We start from the raw sequence: 18,807 nt of genomic DNA on the forward strand, positions 1-18,807 counted from the left end.
ATGAGTACTTAAAATGTTTCTGCCATGATATGTGTTGGAAAATACACAGATGAAGCATCTTATTTAAAGATGCCTTGATAACTGGCAACAAAAAGACAAATAATAGCTCTACAAATCTATGCTGATAAAGCTGTAGGCTGTTTACCTGCCACCAGCTGAGAACCTGTTGGCACAGTGTGTGAAAACCTATAAAGTATCAGTGGTTCCTCAACAAATGAGAATCGAAGGGGGAGGGAATTCACGAAAGAGAGAATGAGTAATTTTGACTACAAGCGCAACTTAAAATGATGCACTTTCAGGAAAACACAGAAAGAGGTATAAATCCAGCCAAGTTTTGACAAGCTCCACAATAACTAAGACCACGTTTTATTAATCATAATAATACATAGTAGTGAATCCGTACAAGATATACTAATTAATAAGGCTCTCTTCATGTGTGGAGGCAGATTGGGATCTGTACCAAGAGCTTCTTTTTGAAGAGTTTGCAGAGGCTCGTGAACTCCTGCCGTCTGAATTTGATGCTTCCTTTTTGGCTAATATTTTCGCCAAGAACTAAAAGAGAAGAACAAAATAACATTATTTAAGATGGCTCCTAACTCCATTAACATGAGGGAATGATACAGGTGTTAATAATTATCATTATTCCTAGCCAGTGGTGTATTATCATTAAACTATGCAGCCAAGCAGTAGGAATAACAGGATATTTCATCAAACAGAGGACCCAAGCACTTTACTATACTTGATTTACAAGCTTAGGAAAAGGATACATAGATCAGACTCTGAAATGGGTAAAGGCACAGGAAGTTCCCCTCTGTCAAGCAATGACACACTTGTACATAAAAGCTGAGAAGGGAGATAGCAGGGTTTGGTAAATGGCTGGGGTACAGCTTATAGGACACTGGTTTTCAAACTGTGGGGCAATCCCTGGAGGGTGCTTCAAGAGAGGCTGAAGCCTGTGGCCAAGGAAAGCACTCCTATCTCTGTGGAAAGGAGACACACTTCGTGTTGATACACATTGGTGAGATAAAGTGAAATAAAATTAAGCGGCTTCGAGCCTCTATGCAATGGGTAATTAGTAACTCTTTTCTTATTAATGTCCTGGCTGGATAAAGAAGCTCTGATAATATCCTTTCCCTACGCTCTATTGACTTACCTGCTTAGTTTTTATCACGGCTAACACTCTGGACATTCTTAGGGCACCAGGTCTGCCAGTAGCATGTTGGCAATCGTGTTTGAGTGTGCTTATAAAAGGGATAATTGAACATCACTGCAATGTCCAACAATGTTAACTGTAGTGATGGCTGCCAAGTGGACCATTACCTGTGCAACACCTCCAACCAATCCTAGTATTTAGGTAACGGTGCACTGCATTTTGGGAGTTGTAATTTTGCTTTTAACATGGCAAGTTTAAGTGCAAAAATCCCACTCTGAGCTTTTGTGTAGGGTGGGGTGGAGGGTGAGGGTGTGTAAAGTAGGGGATGGAAGAGGAAGCATTGTTTGTTCCCCACTGCCAGAAATAAATAGGAAAGAGGCTTGTCTGCTGCTGCAGCTAAAGTTGCATGCAAGTTTGCCTGGTCGAACTGCCGCCCAGGAAAATTGGGTCCAGGAAAGCCAGTTGTGGAAACACCAGCCCACTCGGAATAAGGCAGACAGGAATTTCAAATGGTAATTCCACTCTGACTGAATCATAATCACGGCCTCAGTATGATAATGTGAAAAAATAAACATACATTTTAGTTTTTTATTTCTTGGATGCCCTTCAAAGCCCCTTACCCATTTTGATTCTTTTGCTCTCAACATGTTTTAACATGTACAAATGGGATTTGGTATTATAAAAGCTAACAAAGAACATTGATTTTGAGATTATTTTCATAAAATTCCACCAGCCCTGCAATCTCAATCGAAATGCTGGGCTTGCTTCATATATTTTCCAGTAGATACATCTATTGTTATCATTTCAAAAGCATTACTGAATATCAGTTTTTCTAAATTTATGAGAAGGTCTGCTCTCAAGCCCCATGGATTTTACCTTCATTTAAGTGGATGTGTAGGTGGCTGTGAGTTATTAGTTGACGGTTACCAGCACCTTCCTATAGCTAGAGGTTGATTTTTATTATCAGTTTCCATAAGGTAGTCAGTCTTATTGCTGCATGCTATCAAGTTAGTGGGCCAGGTAAACACTGAAGAGTGCAGGTGATGTATGATCGCTAAGGAGCTTCAAGCGGGATCATCGTGATCAAAAGTGTGAAGGGTGAAAGTTTTGGCGTGATCCACGAGGAAGGTGGCAAACCATTTTAGAGAGATTCCATTGATTCTTTGAGTGGGTGAACCTGTCAAATGTGTACAAGTTGCTGGAGAGATCAAGAACGATCTATACACAGGAGAAGCCCCGGTGGTGGGCAGCAATTGCATAATACACTTTAGGAGTGTTTCGATACTCCACGTGGGACTGAATTCTGATTGATAGTCGCTCCGAAGTCCAGTTGCTGGTGATAAAAACACTCATACTAAATATACCCAGGTTACTTAGAGATGTGCTGATGAGTTGTTTTAAGAGACTTGTGTTGCAGTAAGACCATACGTGGCCAGACTTCACAGCAGATGTTGTAGGAAGACAATCAAGTTTTTAAATACTTTAAATCCCTTTCAACAGCTTTGTCAGTGAGACAACAAAGGAGGGGACTGAAATAAAGAGGCATTGGGAGGGACACAGATAGTGATAAAAATTACTTGTTTCTTATATGATAATTTATATCAAACTTCTGTTGTTTCAAATTAAATAATTCTACCAAATAACCGGCCTTTGAAGGATCGAAGGCTTAGTTATCCTTGTCGAAATTCAAACTAGTGATCTTCAGATCACCGCAAGCGTTCAATAAATTGAGTCATTCTGCAATGACATGGGACCACCAGCAGTAGTAGTTCAAACAGCCTCGCCCTGGGTGCAGAAAAAACAATACCTCACCAGCTCAACAGTCACATTGAACATTTTCACAGACACCCTCCGTGGCTAACCTCAGACTCCCGCATCAAAGACGAATCGCCTACACCAGGCATATTAAGGACTCCAAAGCAACATTCTTTCAAAACCAACTGGACACTGCTACTAATAGACCTAAGAAATTGTTCCAAATCATTAGAACCCAATCAACCTTCAAAAGCGATCCTGCTTCCACAAACAACAAAGCACCCCCTAACTGTGAATCCTTTGCCCCATTTTTTACTGAGAAAACATTGTTAATCACTAACAACATCTAGACCACCATCAATCTTCTGCCCCAACCCCTCCTACACAGGAACCATAAAGCTCGCCCGTATAATCGCCTCATCTCTCCCAAAAATGGCGCCACCTTGTACGACTCTGGAAAACAGACTGAGTTTGAAAACCTGGCTCTTCCCTTGATCCCTTCTGCCTTCGCACTCTCCCCCTACTACCTATCACCAGCGCTGGGACGCTCAAGGGCAGCCATGCGCTTTATAAATCCTCATTTCATTTCATTTCAACTGCGAACTTGCACGCTTTCATTTAAAACTAGCATTTGCAATGCAATAGGTCTTGCATTTACGTGAGTTTGAACTATTGGCATTGCAAACCAATGCCTTTTATTTTCGTTTTTAAAACATAAATAAAAGACTTTGTCAATTACAATGCCAATAGCTTAAACTCACGTAAATGTGAGACCTTTTGCATTGCATATGCTTGTTAAATCTAAGCTGCAGAATCAAAGGACAATCGAAAGTATTTCATGACTGTATTAAGCTTCTGAAATGTAGAGCAGTATACAATTTCTGATGAAAAATGGAAAAAAGCAATAATAAAAGCAAAGCGTTCCATAAACACAGGTAAAACACTGTTTCAGTTGTTTTTTATGGCGCAAAAATGAGTACCCACTGAAAAGAACTGTTTTTTGAGGTATTGAAATCACTGAAAAACACTGAAAAAACACCACTAGAATTTGCCAAAAATAGAAACTGAAAACAGGAAAGCCTAAATGCAGTATAGCATGTTGACAGATCATAAATTGAGCAAGAAGAAACCACAGCGTTCATGGTATCCAGACCTTCATATTGATAAAATGTTACAACAAATACAATTAAAGAAAGTAGCAGTAATGCAAATTTCACTAAAATATAGTTCAGGAGTCTCCTCCCTTCGGCTCCGCTATTTCCTTCCCAATCAGGTACTCCTGGAAAAGTCCCCAAAAGCCCTTGGGGCGGCATTGTGGTGGGAGTAGCTCATTATATGCGTCGGACCGCGTATAACAATAAAGCATGTCCACGCCCCATTCCGTAATAAGGGGTATGGGGCCCTTCGCCCAGTGCATGGCACTCTACGCTTGGCTAGCAATAATCCCATTGCTACCACTTTCCTGCAGCTGGCTGTTACCTCCTTGACATACCCCAGCAGTGCAACCTGAGGGCAGGGCTTCAAAGGTTGCCCAGTGACCTCGCCAAGCGCCAAATAGACCTTCTCCCAGAATGCCAGTACATTCGGACATTCCCAAGCAACATGAAGGAACACAGCATCTAGCTCCCCACATCTATCGCATTCGGCACTATCCCTTAGCCCATAGAGGCATAGTCTTTTGGGAGTGTAATTCACCCAGTTGATGTGTTTAAAGTTAATTAGGCGGTGCCTGCCATTTAGGGACACATGCCTTGTAGCATTACAGCAGTATGACCAGCACTTATCATCTATAGGGGTGTCAAGATCGCGCTGCCACTCTTGCCGGCTCCCTATGCAATTGTGCCTTCCTGGATTTCAGGGCAGAACAATATAACGCAAATATAAGTTTCACAGGGGTGTCCACACATATAATATGTGCGAGCGCAGACAGTGTGGGGGTTCCTGCATGTCATTCTATATAAGCTCCTACCATGTATGCCGGACCCTAAGGAACTGAAACTTATCCAATAGCAAAAGATCCAGCAAATCAGCAGACACGTCCTCACAACTACGCATCTCCCCGTTCTGGAAGAAGTCATCCAACAAACGCATAAACTTAATGGCTTAACTATTAACAGCAGGCCCAAGGGTACATAGGAGGTAAGGTGGTTTGATGACATATGCTCTAGGGCCCATAGGAATTTAATTTATGCCCTTAAGCAATGCCCGAGGGATGAGGCAGAGGTTAGGTCTTCCAGAAGGGCATATAAACTAGCAATCCAACAGAGGAAGAAGACTATTAGGGCCCAGGCATGGGAGGATCTTGTTCAGGCAATTGTGTTGACAAACAGCAGAAAGTTCTGGGAGGTGGTAAATAGCCCCTTTTTTCAGACACAGCAAATGCCAGAACAGATTGCACTATAGCCACTGAAAGATGGGTTCTTCACTCTGAAGGGATGTGTAGTGACGATAATGTAGTGGGGTTTGACTCACAGTGGGACATTGGCACACAATAGTGTCCCATTGCATTTTAATATCGAAGAGGTACATAAAGCTATCCTGGCCACAGCCGGGGGGGAAAGCGTTGGGCCCGGATGGAGTCTCAGCGAATTTGTATAGAGCAGACCCCCTGACCTGGGCCAGGATACTGGCACGATTATTAAATGTGGCCAGTTCTAGTGACTTCCCCTCTTCCTGGTCAATGGCCATTACAATACCTATTTTTAGCCTCTTTGATGCGTCGGACGGCCCCCAGCCTTCCGATGCAACGGTGGGCGTGTGCGTCGGATGGCCAGGGGCCGTCCGTTCTGCGCACGAATCAAAATCCGGCGCACCGCGGCGGAATTTGCGCCGTGGCAAAGCGGTTAAAAAGGGCTCGAGGGACAATCCAGCGTGTTACTAACCAATTTCCCTCGTAAACTCGGCTGTAAAAATAATGGGAAAAGTGTTCCTGGATCGGCTAACCTTCTGGTTAGGTAAGTATAAGATTATCTCAGACCTCCAATACGTCTTTAGACAGGGCAGAGGGACGCTAAATTGGTGCATTAACCTACATCTGTTGGTGGGGAAATAGCTAAGAAAAAAGGCCTGCATATGCATTAATGGATCTAATATCGGCATTAGACCTTGTCAAAAGATCCAAGCTATGGTCGATTCTCCTGGAGCTGGGTTTGGAGGTAGACCTAGTGGCTTTTTTACATTTTGCCAATAACAATACCAAGGCTGCGGTGAGATATAACGAGCACGGTTGTGTGTCAGCTTCCTGGGATGTCAAGAGAGGGGTCAGGCAGGGGTGTATTCTGGCTCCTCTGTTGTTCAAGCTGTATATTAACAAGCTGAGTGACATTCTCTCGGCAACTAGTAAAAACATCCCGAGTGCAGGCTCTAAACTTATACCAGCACTTCTGTATGCAGATGATGCAGTGTTGTTTTCCAGGACAGATTTAGGTGTCCAAAAACTTCTTGATACTTTTATAGATTTTATGGACTTGCTTGACCTTGCACCCAATTTTTCTAAATCACATACCATGACAATTGGCACTAAGAAGGCTGTTAGATGTAAGTTTTTCTGCAGGGAGTAGAATTAACTAAAGTTCCAACCTTTCATTATCTAGGTGTGTTGTTTGACAAGAATGGGTCATGGGTTGCGCAGAGAGCACACAAAAAGAAAGATCTTGCAAGAGCAGTGGGGGCTACTATGGATTTTGCAAAAAAGACTGGGGACAAAGCCCGTTCCTATACTGTTAAAGGTGTACAGTGAGAAATGTATTCCTGTGGCCACCTATGGTTGCGATGTGTGGGTGTATAAGGGTGTGAATGACTTGCAGGTGGTGGAAAATAAATGTATTCGTAGGCTCCTTGATGTCCCCTGTAGTACCCCGGCCTTTACGCTGCATGAGGAGCTTGGCATGGGATACCTTTCTGATTACACTGCAGTTGCGCCCTTAGTGCAGCTTTGGTTCGCTGGTTGAGAATTTGGTCTTTCCCAGGCCCCACCTTGAATCAACTTGTTATAGCAAACTGTATGGCTCTCAAGGGGGGCTTGCATATCTTTTGGCTAAGGTATATATCGGAGCAGATGAGCTGGCTAGGCTGCTCCGATTTGTACATTAAGCCCAAATATATACTATATTCCGCCGCAGCGCTAACGGTCGCGGGAGGGCGCGGGAGGGCGCGCGGCTCACCTGCGCGGGTGACAGAACCGTTCCGTCACGGCTCGCGGGTGAGCTGTACTTGTGACGGAACGGTTCCGTCTCGGCCCCGCCCGCTTAATGAAAGGCGCCGCGCAGGCGCGAAATCAGCGCCGCACAGGCGCGGCAGCGGGCGGTGGCGGAACCGTTCCGTCATGAGCACAGCCCACCCGAGGGGCGTGATGGAACGGTTCCGTCAATAGCGTCCAAGGACTTAAGTACCGATTTCTGGCCAGGCGGCAGGAAGACAGGGAGGGTATAGAAACTGCTAAGCCCACGGTGAGAAATGACATCACACTTAGCCCAATCCCACTGGCGTATCCCTCCCTGTCTCTAGTTAATAACATACATCACAGCTTTTTGCTACCCAGATTCAGACTGAATCTTATTCACTGGTTACTAGCTTTTCCAAAAGGCTTTGCGAAGCCCGGGGACTTAAAGCCATGTCCATGTGCCAACTTTTCCGATCAGGACACTTTGCACTTTACTTTTTTTTGTGAACTTGATGTCACTCTGCGGAAAAAGTACATTCTTCCACTTTTAAGCTCATGTAATTTTGTTCAAGCAAGGCCAGCATTATAATATCTACAGATGCTTTCCTCGCCCATGGTCTGTTTTGGGTTTTACAAGCTGAACTGTCATTGTATGTATCTCTAATAATATTTTTACTCTTTTTGTAAATATGGTTTTAGGAAAACTCGTAGGGGCAAATTGTATTTGTTATGTATTTCATTACCCTTTTTATGTCTTGTTTAAATAACTGTTGTTGGTACATTTATTTTCTTTTATCTTTGTGCACTTATGGCTTCTGGTAGCTGAATAAAGAATTTTTGACTGCCTGACAAGGAGAGTGGCTTTTCAGTGCTGTTGGAGACCATGTAGGATGACCGTGGAGGCAATGTGATTCACCTCGATGAACTGCAGGGTTCGAGTGCCCTACCTATCCACTTTCTAAGGCCAATGGGTAATACCTGTCCAGATTTCACACAGATTACATAGCAGTAATGTCTCTAGCTGCAGGTGATTATAAGAAAAAGAACCTCTTAGAATGATTCACTCTTACATTTAAACGCAAAGTGCCCAAGTGAAGAAATTATACTTGATTGTGATTTTGTTATCCTGTCTCTAGGATAAGCACTGCAAAAATGTGAACTTGTAATTTTTGACATTAAATTATCTTTTTGGGATTACTTGATCTCACCAGGGCATTATGCTTGTGGCAAGCACCTACTATACAGCTGGCTCTTTGAACTATTTAGCATGTTACCTGTGACCACAAACTAAGCAAGAGGATATTAACAGGGTGTGATGATAGGCTCCTTACAGTTGCAGCTGCAGCAAATATACAGTGGTAGGTCGGGGCGGGGGCGATGAATAAGACATTTTAAAAAAAGACTTACCTGATACTGCCAGCTGCCTCGTGCCTCGGTGCTCCTCTGCTCTCCTGCTGCTCCTGTAGTTCCTGGGACACCATCACAGACTCCCCATCCAATCCAGATGCTGCTGTCATCCTATGAGAGCAGCGCTGGGAGTGATCTGAGAGAGCTGGTTTGACGTTCGCTCAGGTACGGGGGATCTGTGTCGTTTCTCCACCCGACCGTGGAATAGAGCTGGGTTGCAGAAACCTAAGTGCGCATGTCGGTTTGGCCATTCTAAGATGCCTGGTCAAACTGACATGGTCACTTACAGAGCCAACCACTCTTCCTCCCTGCCATGGCTGCCACATGCATGGCTCACTAAGTCACTTAAAAAAATAAAATGATAATAAGATTGTTTTATTATCATTTTATTTTCAACTACTGGATTTGCGTAGTGCGGTGACGCTCCTCTGCCATTACGGAGGAGCCGTCACTGGCTTTTTAAGAAATTCAACAATATTGCTTTGGATGGCCTGTGTGAACACATTAGTTTCTTTTTGTTCACTGTTACAGTGTGCAAACAAAGCTGCAAAAGCTAGTAGTGGGGATGAATTAAAAAAGAAGATATTCAGCATAATATTATTTTCTGTTGGCCTTCATTACCAGTAGCTTGGCTGTCACAAGGGAGCTTGTGAAGGTCAGCAGGGGTTGCTAGACTCTGGTTTGGTTGATTTATTTGCTGAACGTTACTTGTTTTTTAAATCACCGGGTTGTGCTGAGTAGCTTCCCCCGACATGCTCCCCCGACACGCCCACCCGATGCGGGGCTTCAAAGCCAGCTCTACAGTGCGTCCGCGCAGCTCCCGGAAGGAAGATTCAACCTTCAGACACTGTGCTTTCAGAACCTCTAATTTCCATGTAACAAGAGCGTGTATCTAAGGTGCCTGGCTCTCTGGTCGCCATCTTGTCATGATAGACTCCCTCTTCTATTAGATTTATTTGATGCTTTTATTAGTGTTTTACATTATAATTTCCTGTTTGTCTTCGTTAACAGTAGCTGTGCTATAAAAAGGGAGCTTGTGAAAATTGCTTGACCTTGGTTTGTTTGACTTATTTGCCCTCATGTTACTTGTTATTAATATCACCGTGTGGCGCTGAGTAGCGCCTCCCTACATGCCCCCACCGAACCACCCCAAGATGGCGTAAAACTAAGGTTCTGTTATTCAGCAGAAATACATCCTTCTGGTCTAGTAAGTGGTGGCCGCAGGAGCCTGCGAAGCTCCCTGCCCCGTCACCATTTGAACAACTTAGGGGTTTACTTTGATAACAAGATCTCCTTTGAAGGCCACATAAATTCCATCGCTCCCTTCTCCTTTTTCCTGCTAAAAACTCTTAGGAAAGTCTTTTCTTTCATCCAGTTAGATTTGCAGAAATTCTTGAGGTCTACACTTATGTCCAAAATTGATTACTGTAGCGCACTTTTCACCAACATCCAGAAAAGATACTTAAACAAATTGCAGACTCTACAGAACACGACTGCCTGGCTTCTTCTGGTCATTCCAAAACATCAATGGGTATTGCACATTCTCCACCAAATACATTGGCTTCCCATTATAAAACGAATTGAATTTATGGCTCTCTGTATCGCTTTTAAAGCAATGTATAACTAGGGACCTGATTACCTCTAACAACTTTTTTAATGATACGTCCCCAATAGATCCCTGCGCTCTTCTTCTGCATCAAATCTTGTGATATCTAAAGTCAGAAGATCCAACTGGGGAGGCAGGAGCTTTATAGCATGCACAGCTAGGTTGTGGCACTAGGTTGTGGCACTGCCTTTTTCTTAAGAAAAAGAGAGGTGTGCTTTCCTTTTGAAAAGCCCTCAAAACCTGGCTTTTCATTCAGTAGTTTCTTACAGCTAATGTTTCTCTCTGTTTTCTGTTTCATGTCTCCTTTTTTTCCTTCCGAGAAGCAGTTTCTAGACATCCTAGAGTAGTAGAGCTCTTTATAAATTTGCACACAAAAAAGTAGAGGGAGAGAAAATAGTCCCTCCTTTTCACAACAAAACAAGGTCTGATGTAAGCAATTGAAGGCTAAATCATCCAATCCAAACACTGACACTGAAATGCTCCTGGCTGGGATAAAATCCAAGAATAGGGCAGAAAACCATTAATTCAGGAGCAAAGTGAGATAGCATTAAACCCATTCATCATATGCAAAGAGCTGACCAAAGCCCATTCTGTGTATATGTAATGCATTTGAAACGATGGGTCTCCAACAGGAAGTAGCCGAGACTTAAGAGAGAAGCTGTTGCTACTGGGACCATTCCTTGAAAGATCTTGAAGAGAGGCTTGGAAGGAGACTCTGAGAAATTATCTGAACAAGGTTCCAATCCATTGATACAGATGCAGCTACCATAGTCCTAACTATGAGCTATATTACAGAATGTTTTCACTGGTGCAAACAACAATGAAATTCCATGAATTCCACTTTTACTACTTGTGTATTATGTAATGGAGGAAACAAAATCTGTCCTGAGTCCACATTACAGACAGTTTTCAACTGGGAAAAATAAGGGAAATGGAATGTGAAAAAATCTATAGCGTCCTCCTTAGGAGCCAGTCATCGGTTCCTAAGGAGGACGCTGCGTTTTATTGTGCATCGTCTCAGTACGCAGCTGCGGTCTCCGGATTTATTCATTCAATTTTGCCGGAATTGTATTTTTTTTTATAAAAGAGAACCACTCAACCACGCCCCAGTATTCCCATGCCAATTGGTTTCCCCCTCTGTAAATGGACGACACAAGTTGGTTCCCTCACCTGTTGAGGCAATTTCTTAATCATGTCAGGCATGTATTCATTAATGTCCTGAAGATGATCCTATTATCATGTTTAAAGGATCGAAACGTCGACTCTTGTTAGACAGTTCTGCGCATTACTCAATGTATAAAACAAGTGCACTAACTGTCTTTAAAAAGCTTGATATAATTTGTAATTTGACAAACTATACTTGACTTGCCTAAAATGTCTTTGTGTATGTTTTGTGCTTGTCATGTTCTAGAGAGGATACAGGACTGTGTCCCATTAGATTGATGTTCTCAACCACGGTTGTCCAATTGTTCATATCATTAAAATTATTGTCCGGCTCGACATGTGTCACATAGCTCTGATTTCAGTCTATATTTATCGTGCTATAACTCTGATTGTTTAAGGCCATTTTTATTGCCGTTTTGTAAAACAAATTGCCTTGATCGATTTAAGCTTAAGGTGGAAAGGGATCCTTTCTGTTATTCATGTATATACCCTGTCCCTTTTCCGTGAATAAGGGTAACTCCTTTGTAAGTTTGTGATGTCAGCCTCTCACCTACACTCTTCAATATATACATGGAACTCCTCACCACCATACTCAAACAAGCAAACATCCTCTATCACCTCTATGCGGATGACACCCAGATCTACCTGGAAATATCTTCACTAGAAAACGTACGACAACTTAACACAACTCTCATAAAAGTCTAAAACTGGCTCTCACGAATCACCTCAAACTTAACCAAGATAAGACGGAAATCCTACTCCTATCCAACAAGACCCCCTCAGGCCCAAGAGTGTATAAACTCCATTGACGCTTTGAACTGCAAACTGATGCTTTCCAAATCCGTCACCTCTTTAGGGACATCCCTTGACCCAAGTGTGAGCATGAGCCAACACATAAAGAACACAGCTAAGAGGGCATTCGACAACCTAAAACTCCTACCAACACAAAATCAAATCCCCCCCCCCCCACAATGATCTAAAAAAAGCCACACAAGCATTGGTACTGTCTAGATTGGACTACAGAAATGCCACCCTCGCAGACCACAAAATGGCACCTAGTCCCCTTCAGAGCCACACTAAATACAGCAGCAAGGATGGTCACCAGAGCAAAAAGACAAGATCACATCTCCTCCTCTCTAAAAAATCTTAATTGGCTCCTGATCACAGCCCATTGCTGCTTCAAAATGGCCTGCCTCACTCACAAAGTCCTCCATACAGGGAAACCAGCTTACCTTGCGTCCAAACTATCTAAGGCTGGCCAGAAAAGAAATCTTAGAAGCACCAACACTCTGCTTCTCATACCTCCTAAAAAGCACAAACAAAATTCACTCATGCGCTCCTTTTCGGGAAATACACCCAAAATCTAGAACGCCCTCCCAGTGCATATCAGGACGAACCCCTCCTTCATAAGCTTCAAAAGACAATTAAAATACCTTCTCCTCCACTGACTCTTCCACCCTTCGGACCTCAACACCTAGTCCACCACTAGACTCTCTTCTTCATATCAGTTGTTTACCCTCCATGAACTACTGCAACCTAAATCTCAACAAGTATGAATTTTACAATCTATGCTCTCCAACACTGCCTTGTCTATTGTCTTTGTCATTGTCTGTAAAGTGCACTGAAACCGGGTCTTGCCAGCAATGCAATATTTAAAACTCTTTAAATTAAGCAATAGATCAAAATAAATATTGCGTTTTAGGCCCTTTCCAGCTGCAGGCACTATGTTCACTCACACAATGAGGTACAATTTTACTCCAGAGACATGGGGAAATGCAAGGTAGTAGGAAATGTGTGGCTCTACATATTCCAGACCTTTGCATCACACAAAAGTGAGGACCATTTGTGTTTTAGCCAAAGTTTGAGGTTGGCAAGGGTTTCTGGGTACATAAACCTTGTAAGAGACATGCAAGTCACACCATCGTGCAGTTCCCTTGGTGTCTAGTTTTCATAAATCTGCAGGTTTGGTAGTTTCAGCAGGTGCCATCTGTGCAAGGGCCCAAAATACACCGCTATCCAAATTGCAAAAAAAGGTGGGTTTTGAGTGGAAAATTTGATGTGTACATGTTGCGTTTTGAGCTTTTCCTATCGCAGGCGCTAGGTCAATCCACACAAGTGAAGTTCTATTTTATCAGGAGATGTGGGGAAATGCAGGTTAGTAGGAAATGTTTGGCTCCTCACAGATTCCAGAACTTTCTCTCACATACATTTAAGGGAAATGTGTTTTTGGCTAAATTGTGAGGTCTGCAAGGGCTTCTGGTTAGGAAAACCTGGTGAGAGCCACACAAGTCACAGCACCCTGGACACATCTGGCTGTTCAGTTTTCAGAAATGTCTGGGTATGGTAGGTTTACCTGGGTGACGGGTGAGCTAGGGCACAAAATCCAAATTGTAAAAAAGTGTGGATTCTGCTGGGTGAAATATGTTGTCCCAGTTTGGGTTTTGGGTCATTTTGTGTTGCAGGTGCTAGGCCCAGTCATAGAACTGAGGTAGATCCACTCAAGGAACACAAGGGGTCTAAAGCAACACAGCGTGTGGATAGCTATCCTAAACTCCAATCTAGCTTGTGAGTTGGTGCCCTTGTCACCCTAGATAGCCTATAAGGTAACAATACAATGTTACAATGGGTCTGTGTGCATGGATTTACGTACATACCGTGCCAATTTACTTAATCCCAGAAAGCTCAAAAGTGGATAACCATCAAAATGAACATAGTGATCAGTCCTATCATATGGTTCACCAGTATCAAGTGGTAGGTCCCTTGATCATCGAGACCATTTAACCACGATATTGATAGTGGAGCAAGTTCAAGTGCATCGGCACTTATGGACCTCCATGCGACAGCCGATCAATGATGGTTGAAAAAGTAGTAAGAACGCAGTGCAAACGATAAAGTGGTGATTATAAAATAGAGTGGAATGTTCCTAAAAAATCTTTATTAGGTGAAGGACATGCCCTCTAATTAAAAACAGAACAGTGCAGGCGACAGTGGAAACAAATATCTGTCGTTAAACAAGGCCAACATGTTTCTGCTTATCAGGGCAAAGAAGTCCCCTTGGCTTTCATCAGGGCCTCTGCTCTTAGTGTATTGCTACTGCTATACAATTGGTGTAAATAATAAATGTGACCAAATAAACAAAGGTTAGAACAAATACAACCTGTGATTTGCTAATCCTCCATGTCAGTGGATGCATAAGTACATCCAGCTTGACCGGGGACTGGACCTCACCTCACCTGGACCGTGCTCAGGTATCTCAAGGCCCCGCTCTCTCCGTCGGTGCCTCAAAGCTCAAGCCTGAGTCGTTGGGGGAGGTTTAACGACAGATATTTGTTTCCACTGTCGCCTGCACTGTTCTGTTTTTAATTAGAGGGCATGTCCTTCACCTAATAAAGATTTTTTAGGAACATTCCACTCTATTTTATAATCACCACTTTATCGTTTGCACTGCGTTCTCACTACTTTTTCAACCATCATTGATCGGCTGTCGCATGGTGGTCCATAAGTGCCGATGGACTTGAACTTGCTCCACTATCAATTTCGTGGTTAAATGGTCTCGATGATCAAGGGACCTACCATGTGATACTGGTGAACCATATGATAGGACTGATCACTATGTTCATTTTGATGGTTATCCACTTTTGAGCTTTCTGGGATTAAGTAAATTGGCACGGTATGTACGTAAATCCATGCACACAGACCCATTGTAACATTGTATTGTTACCTTATAGGCTATCTAGGGTGACAAGGGCACCATTTCACAAGCTAGATTGGAGTTTAGGATAGCTAGCCACACGCTGTGTTGCTTTAGACCCCTTGTGTTCCTTGAGTGTATCTTGTATTGAGCTGCGGACTTGAAGCAAGAGTGGTCTTTAAATATGTGTTTGTCCCTGTGACCCTCTCCTCCCCGTTTGTTTTGAATAGAACTGAGGTACCCTTTTTATCAGAAGACACGTGGGAACACAGAATAGTAGAACATTTGTTATTACCAATTAGATTTTGCTGCATTTGTGGCTTCCAAATGTAAGCCAGTGTTTAAGAAAGAAGACATTTTGAAAAATGCCCTCTGTATCGCATGGATAGTATGGGCAAAGCCCAAATTCAGAGGTGTACAAACAACCACTGCTCCAAAACTCAGTATGTACAGTACATATCAAAAATACATAGGTTTCATTCATATCCATTTTTCATTCTTATTTTTCACCTCGGGTTCTTGGGCAATCTACAACCCCTATATATCCCTGTGACCAGAAGGCTCTAAACAATGTAAAACGTACTGGTGTATATCTTTTGTAAATTGCCCATTGTGACAAGAAGTTACAGATGGAAACCCTATAACAAATGGCTGTTTTTTTCTACTCAGTTTTAACACTTTTTTTATTTCGACAATTAGTTTCTTTGAGAAAACATTGGGGAATCTACAGTCTACATAAATGACGCCTTGCTGAATTCAGAATTTGTCTGCTTTTCAGAAATCTATAGCTTGCCGGGATCACACGAGTTTTTACCATAAACTGTAATTAGGTTGAAAATTGGCTACATGCCTTGCTTGTTGTAAAACAATGTTTTTGATACAACTCTGATTGAGCCTTAAAGCTAGGAAGATGGTGATTTTAGCACAGCAAACCTTTTGTTGATGCAATTTTTAGGGAAAAACCAGACACTTTGATGCAGAGCAGTTGCTTCCCATTTTTCCCCAAACCCTCAAATTGTAGCTATATTTTTGCCATTTTCTGTGCCCCCTCCAGGGGAATCAAAAAACCCTGGGTATTCTTAGAATCCCCATGATGTTGGGAACAAATTATGCAAATTTGGCATGAAAATCTTATGTGGAAACACAGTACTGACAGCCTTAGAGCAAAGTGCCCCAAATAGCCAAAAAGGGGCTTAGCATTTGGGTGGAAAAGCCTCCGTATTCAAGGGGTTAGACATGCTTGAATTATAAACAAATTAGTCCAGAAGAGCAAGTTAGTTACCTTCAGTAACACATTATCTGATAGGGACTTTATCTTAACCTGAATATCCTGGACTTGCTGATCAGGGGGATAGGCCTGAAACTGAACTGTATCCAGAACAGCCACGATGAAAGGGAGTGTCTGAGAAGGAGTCAGGTGTGACTTCGGCACGTTTATCGAGACCCCAGCGAATGCAAGAGGTCTGCTGTAATCTGAAGGTGGGATACGACAGCTTGGGGCGAGGTCGCCTTCAACAGCCAGACGTTGAGTTAGGGGAAGACTGGCACCCCTAACCTACGCAGATGAGCTGCGACTACCGCCATCACCTTGGTGAAGACCTGAAGTGCACTGGCATGGCTGAAGGGGAGCACGGTAAACTGAAAGTGCTCGCGACCTAACTTGAACTGCAGGTAATACCTGTGGCCCGACAGGATGGGGATGTGAAAATACGCATACTGTAGGTCCAACACTACCATCCAGTCTTCTTGGTACAGGGCAGACAAAACCTGAGCTAACATGAGCATCTTAAACTTCTCCATCTTCATGAAGAGATTGACGGTCGAAAGATCTAAAATGGGCCGCAATCCTTTGTACTTTTTCGGAATCAGAAAGTAGAGGGAATAACAGCCACTGCCTACTTCTGAATCTCGGACCCTCTCTATAGCTCCCTTGTCCAGGAGAGTTGTAACTTCCTATTGGATTGCATTCTTGATTTGGCAGAACGGGAGAAGGAAAAGAAAGGAACGGAAGAGAATAGCCCTGCAGAATGATCTGCAAGAACCTCTTGTCCGATGTTATGGACCTCCAGCGGGGGAGATGATGGATTCGCCCACCAACTAGAGTGGTGTGGTCTTGCACTGTCAGACTAGGAGTACTTTGAGGCCTGCAGCTGCTGAGGGCAGGGTGCCCGATGACTTCTGAATTCCGTTCCTTGGTCGGAATGAAACGCGTCCACGTCCCCACACAACTTGGGAAGTCTGGGCAGGACGGTGGATGGGATAAGGCTGACGCGGCTGGAAACCCCTTCCGTTGCCACGAAAGGGGCAAAAGGTAGACTGGCCATGAGGAAAGGAAGAGAGGCCCAAGGATCTGGCCATAGCTCGAGAGTCCTTGAACTGCACTAGGGTCGAATCTGCCTTTCCCCCAAAAAGACGGGTTCCGTCAAAGAACATGTCCATCAGATTTGCCTGGACATCGCCGGAGAAACAAGTTGCTCTAAGGCAGGCATGGAGTTGCAAGGACATTGTCGAAAGAAATTGCTCTGCCCAGCAAATCAGTCATGTCAAGGCCACATCTGATGGCAAATTTTGCTGCATCTCTCAAATCAAATCAGCAATTTGCCCCGGAAGTCTCATGGCGCTTTGCAGAATACTCAGGAGTTGGTTTAGACAGAAGCCAGTTAGGAGTCAAACAGCCATGTTTTTAGCTCCCCGCGAAAACAATTATGATCTGAGATAACGCGTACTTGTAAAGGCAGTTTATTCCAGAGAGCAGGTGCGAGGAAAGAAAAATATCTTCTCCCCTTTCTTATGGCACAAATTTTGATGGGTGTTGGAAGGAGTTTGTTGCTGGATCTTAAAGTCCTGCATGGCCGGTACCAACTGAGTTTCTTTTTCCAGTAACCGGGATCATTGCTGTATATGTTCTTATGGGTTAGGCGGAGAATCTTGAAACGGGTCCGCTTCCTGACAGGAAGCCAGTGAAGAAGTCTTAAGTTGGGTGCCGAAAGGGATCCCGAAGGAAGATTCAGCACCAACCTGGCAGCAGTATTCTGCCGGATTTGGAGCCTTGTAAGAAGATCTTCATTTTTTGAAGACAGCAAAGCATTTCCGTAATCCATACGGTTGATCATCAAACCTTAGACTAATGGTTTCCTGGCTACCATTGGACTGGGACCATTGCCGTATATGTTCTTATGGGTTAGGCGGAGAATCTTGAAACGGGTCCGCTTCCTGACTAGAAGCCAGTGAAGAAGTTTTAAGTTGGGTGCCGAAAGGGATCCCGAAGGAAGATTCAGCACCAACCTGGCAGCAGTATTCTGCAGGATTTGGAGCCTGGTAAGAAGATCTTCATTTATTGAAGACAGCAAAGCATTTCCTTAATCCATATGGTTGATGATCAAACCTTGGACTAATGGCATTGGGAGCCATTTAAAAACTTTGCGTAAATTTTGCATAATGCCAAAACAGGAACCAATTAGGTAGTTGACCTGGTCTTTCATAGACAGTTGGTTGTCTATTTGGATGCCTAAGTTCCGAACTGATTGTCTTGGCACTGGGCAAGGGCCAAGGGTTTGAGGCCACCAGTCACTTGACCAGTGTTCATGTGCTTTGCCAAAAATAACTATTTCAGTTTTATCTCCGTTTAGTTGTAGGTGATTTAGGTTCATCCACCTGTCGATTTGGGTCATACAATTTTTAAAACATGATTTTGTGTCTGTTGAATCTGGGCCAAGAGTGATCAGGACCTGCATCTCTCCTGTCCTAAACCGCCTGAGAGAGGGCAGCCCGGGCCTCCTCAGGGACTTGTGGCAGCACTTGAGCAACCTTCCCACAAAGGGAGTGGGCGAAACGGTCCAACAAGCATGCAGTATTCATTGACCACAATG

At 43.5% G+C, this 18,807-nt stretch overlaps 1 protein-coding gene across 1 annotated transcript in view; it reads right to left on the reverse strand.

The window, feature by feature from the left end:
- Window positions 1-345: 345 nt before the first annotated feature.
- LOC144818468 (protein FAM47E-like) overlaps window positions 346-18,807 on the reverse strand; it is a 121,417-nt gene continuing 102,955 nt past the window's right edge. Inside the window, exon 8 of the mRNA XM_078675935.1 lies at window positions 346-552. Coding sequence (XP_078532061.1) covers window positions 412-552 — 141 coding nt within the window. The 3' untranslated portion in view covers window positions 346-411. The remainder of the gene's footprint in view (window positions 553-18,807) is intronic.

This window comes from Lissotriton helveticus, chromosome 2_1 (assembly GCF_964261635.1).
Source record: "Lissotriton helveticus chromosome 2_1, aLisHel1.1, whole genome shotgun sequence".
In the NCBI taxonomy this organism is placed as follows: domain Eukaryota; kingdom Metazoa; phylum Chordata; class Amphibia; order Caudata; family Salamandridae; genus Lissotriton; species Lissotriton helveticus.